The 11745-nt window shown below is 38.7% G+C and overlaps 1 protein-coding gene across 1 annotated transcript in view; it reads right to left on the bottom strand.

Moving 5' to 3' along the window:
- Positions 1 to 1202: 1202 nt before the first annotated feature.
- tbcd (tubulin folding cofactor D) overlaps positions 1203 to 11745 on the bottom strand; it is a 28115-nt gene continuing 17572 nt past the window's right edge. The window contains exon 39 of the mRNA XM_055152861.1: positions 1203 to 11600. Within this exon, the coding sequence (XP_055008836.1) occupies positions 11571 to 11600 (30 nt within the window). The 3' untranslated portion in view covers positions 1203 to 11570. The remainder of the gene's footprint in view (positions 11601 to 11745) is intronic.

The raw sequence follows: 11745 nt of genomic DNA, 5'->3' as shown, positions 1-11745 counted from the left end.
CAGAAAAAAGAAGGTCTAACTGTATTTTCGCTTTGCCGTAGAGGCCTTGATTTCAGAGTGACTCAAATAGACAGTGACACACACAGACTTGTCACACTGTGTACGTATACGCATGTTTATGGTGTTATGCCACAGTGAGACACACTCACCATTGTTCTGGGTGCGTGTAGAAACTTGTGTGTTGGACCAGAGCCAGTGAACGCAGCGCTGAGGGTTGTAGGAGGAGAAGAGGTGACAGCTAGTAATTACACATGAGACAAACAGAATGCCTCTGCCTCATTGCACCTGTGTCACAATAAAACACAAACATAAGCAAGAGCTGCCTGGAAATATATGACCCATCCAAAAGAGAAATTAATCACTTGAAGAATGCCATTTGTTTTGACAAGAATAAACAAAATAATATTGTTTAATCTTATGGAAGATTATACATGCAGTTTAATCTGACTTCATTTAATCCCTCTCTTTTTGATGAGGAAAGGGAACTAAAGAATGTGTGTCCTTGTACCACTTTAAAATTAATTCAGCATGTTAAGGTTGAATTCTTTCAAAATTAAAACACAGTTTCACCTTGTGATGCTCCACTGTGATTTTAAACTTTATAAAACTTATGTATACAGTAGAATCATTTGGATAATCATAGCCCTGGAATTAATTGTCTCTACTGAAAAAAGGTAAGATAGAGCTTGAAAACTGACACTTCATGACATCACAAGGTGGAACAAAGCATTCTGAGCTTTGGAGAGATAGACAGTCTGATAATAAAGGATTACTCAAACATGTGTGAATGAAACACAACCAAAATGAGGATATGTGAAGACTTCTTTGTGTGCATCCTTTATGAGTCTTGTACCACTATGCAGGACTGAGATTTTCCAGTAAGCTTCCTGATTGCTCCCAGACAGACACAGAGGATGGCAATGCTGTGTGGCAAGAGTCCACCACATCAGAGAGAAGCTCCTGCCCAGTGCCTGTGTGATCTTGCCGACAACACTGGCACAGGCACGCTTCCCTTTTCCTAACCCAGCCTCCCCAAACCGCACAGATGAGAGGACAAGAGCCATCATCTGTTCATTTGGGAAATCCCACATCCTGCAATTTCATCTGCCTGTCTGACAAAGAGGGACCTCAGAAATACTAGACATGATAGCATTATTGGGACTCTACAACTGAGTCTTGGACAAAAGTAGAAAGGAAAAATGTTGATGAGCAGTAATCACTTCAGGAAGACTTTATTTACAGGGAATAATCCAGAAAAATACAAGGTTAGTTTTATGAAGGACTATGAATGAAGAAAGGTGTTGCTATTTTGATCCGTAGTAGTAGTAGTTTATTCAGTCATTTTGCAGCACTACAAAACAAAACACAGACTCCAATCCCATAGATCATGACCGAAAGGGTTTAGGCTGAAGTAAAAAAGTACTTATAATGCCTAACCCTATTAAACAATGACAGAATTCCAAGAAAAAAACAGCATATGAACAGCAAGTTAACATATACAATTTCAGTTATGACTTACTGTAAATATAAGAGACAAACTATAAATAAAAAAAAAACTAAATTTAATGCATAATTCATTCATTCCAGACCTCTATATCTTTCAAAACATAACGCTTTATACCCCTTTTCCCTTTTAATGTTGTATCCTCATTAAAAACATACCTAGAGTTGTGTTTTGTTTCTTTCACGTATGTTTAACCACAGGCCATGCATATTTATGATTTCTTTTATTTTTTATATTTACGCGAGTTTTTTTCTCAAACAGACAATACTCCACTTTGTGATGACATGTGTTGATACAGGAAGTGCTCCACTTCCTGCATCCACTCCACTTTAAAAATACACTTTCACCAGAATGATTTGGATCAGTATAGCCCTGGAACTGCCCATTTCTACTAAACAAAAGGTAAACGGAGGTGTTCAACAGGAGGTGAAAACTACCACCACATGACATCACAAGGTGGTACAGAGCATTTTGAGCTTTGCAGATGTAAACAGACTAATAATAAAGGGTAACGTAAACACATATGAATGAAACAATACACAACTCCAAGCATGTTTCTGTTGAGGTAACATTATAACTTGGTTTAAAGCTCACAAGAGTCAGTTTCACATAATATAGAAGCCCCAGTAGACTGCACTAGCCACATCCACTCTCTTATCTTCCTGTACTAACCCAAACCTCTCCCCTTTTCTTCTCTTCTGAGCTCAGTTTAGCCTGCCCTCAACACATTTCTCCGCTCAAACACCAGTGACGCACATACCCCCTGTTTCAAAGACATTTTCACAAAACCTCCAGTGTGTGTGGCGGTGTACAGTTAAGTCTTTTCAGACATTTAAAGTGCACAGAGAACGTGTCTTGTGGAAACAAGCCTGGAGCAGGAGCTGAGGAGCTTTCAGAGCCTACATCCCACACGGCGGATGGGAATGATTAAATATATTAGAGTGTAATCCCACCCCCACACACACCCCTCGCTCGAGATCCTAAAATAGAGAAGTGAAGCTGGTGCGGGCGGATGTCTGAATTCCTCTGATTGGAAAACATTTATTAGGTTCATGTCAGTGATCTGCGGCTACACCATCAATCTGACTATTGAAGAAAAAACTAAACTAAAATATTAAACCCTGAGGAAAAAAAAAACTATACTTCCACTTACTTAAAGGTGTACTATGTCATTTTTCTGGTGAGGGTTCCATCACCACAGACATGTTTGCTTGTAATATTCCACAGTATGTCATTAAATGTATCTGTATTTGTATTAAATTTCAAATGTATTTATTGCAAAAATAAATAATTTAAAGCATTCTTACTGGGCGGGGTCACCTCTCCACAGATGTGATACGTATTTCACCTGCTTGTCTCCACAGTCAACCAAGGAATAAGGAATAAACTGATTAAGAATGGATTTATATTCAAAGTAAAGGCCAAGCATCAGTCTAAGAAAATAAATAAAATTTACTGTAAAAATGACATTGTAATGTATTGTGAGCCATCGCCTTAAAACAAAAATGTCCTGATAATGTCGTTCACACATTTCACCATCTTAAAAGGTTTTAACCAACTTCACCATAAGGATTATAAATCATCTGGACCATATAATAAGTGGGCCCTTAGAATAACCAGGCTGGTCTGGGTTCCTCTTTAAGTGAAGCCCTTCCAAACGACAGTCTCCGAGTTAGTTTATGCAAAACACATGTTCCACAAGTGGCTGGCACCGCTCCGGCCACAGAGATATTTATCATGTTAATAACCCGCACACGTCTGCCACGTTGTAACTGCTCCCGCCATTCACAGGAGGCCGGTCGCTAATGAGCCATGAACTACTAAAACTAAAGACAACAAGGGCTGCAGGCGACACTGCTACGCTCTATAGAAACATGGAACTAGACCTTTGCACATTGTACAGCCACAGTGACATCAAAAGTTAAATATAATAAATAGCTGAGATATACTGGGGGGAAAATCAGGAGTAATCAGATATTTTGGCAATCCAGAAATGTGCTTCAACATATTGTAAATGGGTATTAGACAAATGTGGGGGAAAAATATATATAAAACCCACAAAAGTGCAGAAATATCACTTTACTCTTGTTTGAAAGATGACAGCAGCTTTTCAGTTAGCTTTGTTTGCACGGATTGCAGATTTTTTATTTTTTTTAACTAAAAATAATACTAGTATATTCAATATTAAAAATGAGCATATCCAAACAACATTTTTAATAGTTATAATTAGATATACTGCCCACCTTTACTGGTACAGCGGCACGCCAAGTTAACCACGCACAGATAGCTCAACACGTCATCATATTTGAACTGAATATGCTTAAAACAGCTTTTCTGAATAAAAACTGTCAAAAACGTACACAGTTGTGAACGTAAACATGCCAAAGAGAAATTTACAGCTGGGATGCCAAAAGCTGAAATTAGAAGTCAGGCTGTCCCATCAAATTAATAACATACAAACACATGGTTACTATAGACAAAGGCACATTAAGACATATCAGAGCAGAATCTGATATGAGGCGTGTGATGAGCTCTGCAATGTCACAAGTTCAGAAATATCCTGTGCCCTTGAGAAAAAGACGTCAACTACATTGGTTAGTTATCACATGTCCAAACCACAAAAGCACAAGTGGTCCTACTAATTAAACTTTGTTCAATCCAAGAAAAGCATTGCCCAGCTATAAAACTATAAAACTAATTGCGGAAACCACTTACTTGTGTTTTATCATATTGTATTACATGACTAATGCTACAGCTGCCTATTTTGTACCAGTTCCACACCAGGATACATGGACCAGGACAGACAATCTGACTAGAACTATTTCAAATATAACAATTTGACGTGCAATCCTGCAAGGAAAACTATAGTAGAAGTAATATTGTTATCTTTGGCTGCATATATATAGACACTAAACACACATATGGCTCTGGTGCAGATCTGGGCCAATACAATAAAAGAGCTAAAATTGTCAAATACAGTTTCAACGAACTATGATGAACTTAGTTTGACCGTGTGCACTTCTTGAGGATAGTTTTATGAAACTGCAGCAATGATCTGGAATCAGTGTTTGTGACCTCTGTGTTAAGCTGCCAAAAGCTGTAATTAAATCCAACTGGGCCCAGAGTTGACCCACAAACCCCAAATAAGGCCTATACTATATGTCACAGACGTTTTTGGCTATTTTGGGATAAACTAAGGAAATATATGCCTCAGGTCGGCCAATTGGCATTTTTTAAAATATTGAAATGAAATAGATTTGTTCTTTTGTTTTCTGGTTGACATAAGTAGCCCAAATTTAATACAAAAGCAAGCCATTTTTAGAAATTAAAGTTATGTATGACCTGTATGAAGCGGAATAGATTTGATACTCAATATTGATTCTGATACCATGATGATAAGAAAAAAAGAAAAAAAACACACTCCTTATTTAGACAATGGATAGTCATTTTCAACATTAAATCATAGTACTTATTTAAATTACTACAGATGTCCAGGTAGGTTCTATGTGGTCTTATACTTTTTCTGAAACAGCTCAAGATCATTCTAAAGCTATTCACAAACTGTGAACATGACTGACGATAAGTATGAGTATCGATACCTGCTCTAGTGAGTATCTAGTTTCAGTATTAGTTTTAGTATTGATTAGTGTCTGATGTTCGATACTACTTTGATTATAATCCTTCTGGAGATGGTACCAATTTTCATAAAATGGCTTTACAGGAAGTCAAGCAAATGAGGCCAGGCCAAGTTACGGGTTATATCTGTGTAGAGGCAAACCTACTCACAACATGTGAATGTGTGTTTACCAAGGTATTTTTAGCAACAACAACAACAACAAAAACACCTGTAATACAAGCAACAAACTAAAGTAAACTAAAGTCCTTTTCTAGTAGACTAAAGCATTTATTCTTTAGTATTGCTTTAGTTTGCAAAAATAGCTTTCCCTGCCCTTTGATCGGCCTGTGCCTATGTATAAGACTCAATCTGAAGGCAAAACATAGAGAGCATCTCCTTGTAATCATCAGCAAACTCTTTCAGAGACGCATAATGAAAACCAAATGTAGAGCAGAGCCACAAGTGGGTACTGGGTTAGAGGAAGTGGCCACAAAGGCAGCCCAAGACCAAGGAGGGGAGGAGGGGACTGAAAGGGAGAAGAGCGAAGGGGAGGGAGGGGGAGGAGAGGGGGGGTGTAGCTCTTTACATTTTGACCTAAGTTTGGCCCTGCGCTTGTGCCTCAGATTGAGACCAGATTGAGTGCGCGAGGCCCCAGAGACGATTGAGTGACAGAATAATCTGAATAACACAGCCTCGACCAGCAGAGCGGCGCTATCACACTCCCTCAGGGCTATCTCTCTGAGCGACTGTTACCTTAGAAACTCCAGAGATCCTTAACTCAAGACTGATATTGCTGATAACACGGCACCTCGCCACTCACAATGGTAATGAAGCATGGGGCTCTTTTAAGCAAGTCTAAGAACGGCATCGAAGAATAAATACCCTCTACCCTACCCTATGCACCCTCTACCAAATTTAAACTCTCATGAGTTAATTTTGAATTTGGACTTCACTCAATTGTGTTTTATATAAATTGCCTATCATAACTTTCTAATGATCAGAATTAGGCATATATTTTGAAAATAGGCAACTGATCTATAAACTATTTGCCAGTTATTTTATTCCCAGGATACAAGGAAAGGAGGAGGAGCGGTCTGATTGGCCAGAAGCTTAGCACTAAATCAGAAATAATAGAATCTTGCAAAAACAAAACATAGGCTTAACATTATGGCTCAGAGCACATCCCACATACACATCTCCACACGTAACTGCTGGACCACCCCAGAGAGCTGACCCGGCCGTGCCCCCCACCACCACCCCTCTACTTTGGCGCCTGTCCAGAACAAACTTCGGCCTCTCCGTGGGGAACAGTGAAGGCCTGAGTCTGCACTACTGAGGAGGCTGCCAATGGTCATCCAGGCCCCAAGTCACACTTCCTGTAGACCCTCACACCAAGAGCGGCTGCCGGGTCAAATGTCACAAACAACCGTAGTACAGCAGCAGAGCTAAGATGGAGCAGCTGGACGGTCCCAGGCGTGAGCTCATTCTGGCCCATGCCCAGAACCAGAGGCGCAAGCTCCACATCAGTCCACATGCAGTCACTGAGAGAGCACAAGGAAAAGCATGGAGAGGTTCAACCAAGGCAAAAAATACTGTGAATCAGCATCTCCTGTAACTTCTTTATATTACACATATTTTGGGGGTTAAAGAGCCCTGATCTATGTTATAATGTGTATTTTGGCTTCTCTCAAACTGAGATTATTTTAGTTTCAAACTCCATACACCATCACTAGAATCATTTGGATAATTTCAGCCCTGGAATTGCCAATTTCTACTGAAAGATAAAAGGTAGCTGTCATTGCTTGTAAACTACCACTTCATGACATCACAAGGTGGAATAGAGCATTAGATGTAGTCAAAGTACCGTATTTTCTGCACTATAGGGTGCACTTAAAAGCCTTTAATTTCATCAAAAAATGACAGCGCGCTTTATAATCCAGAGCGCAGTGGATGAGAGAAGGCGAACACACATTCACCAAGACAGGGAGACAGTGCCAAGCGACTTACGCCATGATCTGCCCATGGTTCGTAGATGCCTGGGCTAAGGTATCAGTATCAACTGTGGTCTGAGCTTTCACCAACACCAGAATCATCACTAAACTGCCACGTAACAGTAACAACTCTGACTTGGATGACGAGAGGGATGCGGGCGTACTTGATGCCGTAATCGCCCAACTGTTTGAACAATTATGAGTTATTGTGAATACACTAACAATTTAGCGCTCTCAGATAGTATTTTTTGAGAGTTAATGTGAACGCGTTAAATAAAGTTTGACTGAGTTACCTATAACTGTTGTGTTTCGTTTAATGCACCTTATAGTCCAGTGTGGTTTATATTTGAAAAAAGTTTGAAAATAGACCATTCAATGACAGTGCCCCTTATGATCCAGAGTGCCCTATAGTGCGGAAAATATGGTAAAAGTAAAGGATTACTCAAAAATGTGTCAAGTGTAACAAAACATAACTCTGGGCATGTTTTTGATAAGGTATCAAAAACGTCAGCATTATAACATAGCTTAAAGCTCACAACTTTCAAGTTTGTGTAATATAGGACCTTTAAAGTGAGCTGAGCACACATTTACTGTTAGAATGTTAGTGTAATGTTTCAAATGTAAGGGTAGGAAATAACAATTTTTAAGTTCTAAGTCTGAACCTTGTATTATCAGGTGTGAATCCACCCTGAAGCCCCCCAAGTGCAAGTACAAAAAAGTAGGCTTAGTATCTTGCAACAGTGTTTTTTTTTTTTTTTTGTAAAATCAATTACAAAAATATATATAAGGGGAAAAGAAGAGGAAACATCAACTTATCTAAGGGGCTAATTTTAAACTACTGTGAAAACAAACCCATAATCTTATCTAATTAAGAAGACCTTGACAACTTTAAGTGATGATATTTGGGCAGCCGTCCTTCGTCAGATACAAGACATTTTCCAGACGGTCACAAGTAACACTGAGCAGGCCTCGAGCGTATCATTTTTAACCCAAACAAACCAGCTGGCCAACAACCTCCTCCCTATACCCACCCATAGCATGTGTTAAAAGAATATATCCATGCCAAAGTCTTATAGGTCAAAGAGATACAGCAACATAACATGGCCACAAGATTTCCAAGACCAAACATTAACAGCTAATAGGAGGTAGCCAACTATTTAAAACAACCATTGAAAGCAATAAGAAGCAGGAAATAGACCATGACGAAGGGTTAGATCACTTTTAAGACGGTGGGTTTGAAATACAAAGTCCCCATTATGAAGCAAATGGACTTAATTGCGATCCCTAAGGCAATCAAAACAACATGCAGTACAAAATTGACCTTATATTCAATTAGCCCATGTATCTTTCGACATCTGTGTGTGTTTGAATATAAATACCCCTGTATGTGCCATTAACTTGCGGTCTATAAAAAGGACACAAGCGCAACAATTAACCCATATTCCCCTCTTATCCACCAGAGAGCATTTCCAAATCACTATAATTCCAGACAAGGTTGTAATTTGCTCGGCCGACAGCGCATGCTTGGTGTGCTGTAGATTATGGCTTTTTGGAAACTTTTAAAGCCTGCGGTTTCCTGAAAGCACACCGCATCAGCTGTCATATTCATAATGACAGTGTTTCTTCTATTTCAATCAATCGTGTAATTACTGTGAATGCTATTTATGTAAAGGGGTAAAGTGTATGAATACAAGTACTGCAATTTCTTTCCTTTCTGATTTGGTCAGTGTTTTGTCTATTCTCATGTTTGGGAACGCTCTCGCTACCCTGGGTCCGTATTGCTTCAGTTGCAGACTAAGCAGTATAAATAGATGACTTCAATTAGGGTTCCAATAATTGCTAGTCTGTTTAAAATGACTCATAAAACTATAAAACTAATAAAACTAATAGAGGGGCAATGGTCCCCAGGTGCTGAAGCCATACGACCCACAGCAGAAACACCTGGGAGAAATAAGCAGATAATAGCCATGTATAATAAAAGTCAAGTTAAAAATAGAACTACAAGATATAGGAGATATAGAATTAGTGTAATATGTAGAAGTATCTGTGTGTTATCTGTGTTATTGTAAATGTTTTTTTAAGAATTTAAAAATATAATTAAGAAAATCCGCATTGGGTTTAAGCCAGGTGCCCTTCCAGATACAATTATGTCCATTTGTTTTATGCTTTGGCAATGTAAGCACTGTCTGATTACATTTGACATAAGAAATCCTGCACAACATGATGCCTGTAAGAGACACAAAAAAAGAGTTCCTCTGAGGACAATTATTCTGTATCCATGACATTCCACTAATACATTTCAAAAGGGATGTGATTTTCATTACATGTTCTCCCATGATCTCGATACACATCAGGATGTAGAAAATTGGAATCACACAATGTCCCCAAGCAACATGTCCCATTTCTTAAAAAGTGCACAACTGTCCCATGTCAGAGACCAGACATGACACATGATGTAAACAAGATTGTCCAGTAATCAGAATCATAAGCAATGAGAGTTATGGATTTTGTTCTGCAGTGATTGAATAAAGCCCTATGATTGATCATATAAACCATCAGATTATAGGTCCATTCAGGGGTGCATGATCTTTTACACGTCAGACATTTTGTAGACTTTGTATGAACGTATATTCCACATAAATTCCATTTACATTTAGTTTTTATTTGTTGGCTGAGTTGAATGCCGCTCTCCAGTAAATGCTAAAACCACTGCTCCCCTATCCATCCTATAACACCTTTCACCTCTTAACATACTGAGATTTACAAGCCTCGAAATAAGTGATGTCACATTTCCAAACATACACATAGCATTAAAAATCATTCAAATTGGTGCAATTAGCAGACATTTGACCAAGTCACCACATGTTTACTCAAACTTGGAACCTAAATAGATGGTCTGTCGCACACGTTTCTCTCTGTGATTATTATAGAGGAGGTTTTCTAAACTTGAAGTAAAAGTACTGCTTATGATAATTTGGAGCAGTTTACCAAGAAAGCCTGAGAGGGGAGGAAAAAATTATCAGAGAGTTGCATTTGGTCCTCGGGTCATAGGTTAGATACCTGCTCTAAATGAATGCCTAAAAGTACATACTGAATAGGGTGGAGTGCATAATGGTTAATGGTGGAAAAGCTAAGTCGTGTTCACATTTATGTTTCTTTTTCAATTAATTTGTAATGATATATAATATAATAATAATGGTTCAAATGAACAATACTATACTATCTAAAAACCCTCAGTGCCCACCTAAATTAAGAACACAAATATCCAAACAGTCAACAGAGCAAAGTCCAGAGTCTTTCTGAATATCACACCAAAATGAATCACTGATCTTAAGCCCCTCCCTTCTCCCTCTACTTTAAAAGGGCACCATTGTATTTGAAGAATCACTATGGTTACTGCAGACCGACTGTAAGCCTTTTCGAATTATTAGCATTCCTGTCTACCTTGAGCACTGTAGCAAAGCTCTGCTGTCAATTCACCTGCATTCATAGAAAGACACTAGTTTTCATTAGGAATTTCCAACCAGCCTGGAATTAATTAAAGTCGAATTATGGACAATAGCAATACTGAAAAACCCAGGAATTCAGCAGCTCCCATGGGAAGCAACAAAGGGCAAAAGGGGACCAAATAACAAATATACAACAGCCTGCCTAAGCTAAGACAGCGATATTACTCAAAGGTTATTAAAATTCACTAGGAACAATATGAGCATTGATAGATCTGTTAATGATGAATTTCATGAAAAGTAATTGTATCCACATGCTCTCGTTATGAATTTCATGCTACAAAATTCCAGATTTCATTGGGGCTTTTCCCCATAAGATTTTAAATCCCATAGAGCAAGGTAATTAGCTTAAACTTTTAAACATAGATAATGGCACTAGATGATCACTACTGTATGAAACAGATTCTTACCTATTGTAAAAATAAGGATTTGAATAAAACAGGATTTGTCACTGTACAAAATTATAGCAGTTATAGTGAGAGAAACCAACTGTGAGGTTACAGTGCTCAAATCAAGGACTAAAACAGGGATCTTCTTATTTAGCAATACATTCATATAGGTACACAGAACTATTTTAGTTCTGTAAGCCCCCCAAAAATGTATTAAAATGCTATTCACCTATTTTTTGTGTATGTAAAACTACAATAATTTTGTTAAAGTAGAGCATTAAACTATCTCACATGTTGCTGCTATGAGCTGCTAATGAAACGCATGGTCTATTGATGAAAGACCAAACCGTTGCTCCATAGGTGACCATAGGGGCAGTGCTATCGGGGCTGGGACTGCTCCAGACTGTGGCACCTCCAGTGGAGCGGAGAAAGTAGGTCTGCCTGTGACCCAGGGGGAGGCCAGGCCAGTAACAATCTGCATCTGCTGCCAGAGCGGTCCAATAGAGGCCATTTCCCTGGAGTTTACACACACTAGTTTCAGTTTCACCCATCTCTGTTGTTCTTCTAGGAACATGCAGTGGATAAACAGCTCACCTGAAACCAAAAATGTAACCAAATATGACAAAGAAAGCTTTATACTGTTAAATATTACAAACAAATAATAAAGATCAGCAAGAAAACACAGAGAGATGACCATGCTGCAGTGGTTGCAGGATCTATCCCACCAAGAGTCCATAGT

This window comes from Boleophthalmus pectinirostris, unplaced genomic scaffold (genome assembly GCF_026225935.1).
Source record: "Boleophthalmus pectinirostris isolate CB_2022bp ecotype Guang Dong unplaced genomic scaffold, ASM2622593v1 HiC_scaffold_17, whole genome shotgun sequence".
Classification (NCBI taxonomy): Eukaryota; Metazoa; Chordata; class Actinopteri; order Gobiiformes; family Gobiidae; genus Boleophthalmus; species Boleophthalmus pectinirostris.
The sequence above is the reverse complement of the archived record's forward strand: the minus strand, read 5'-3'. Positions and strand labels throughout refer to the sequence as shown.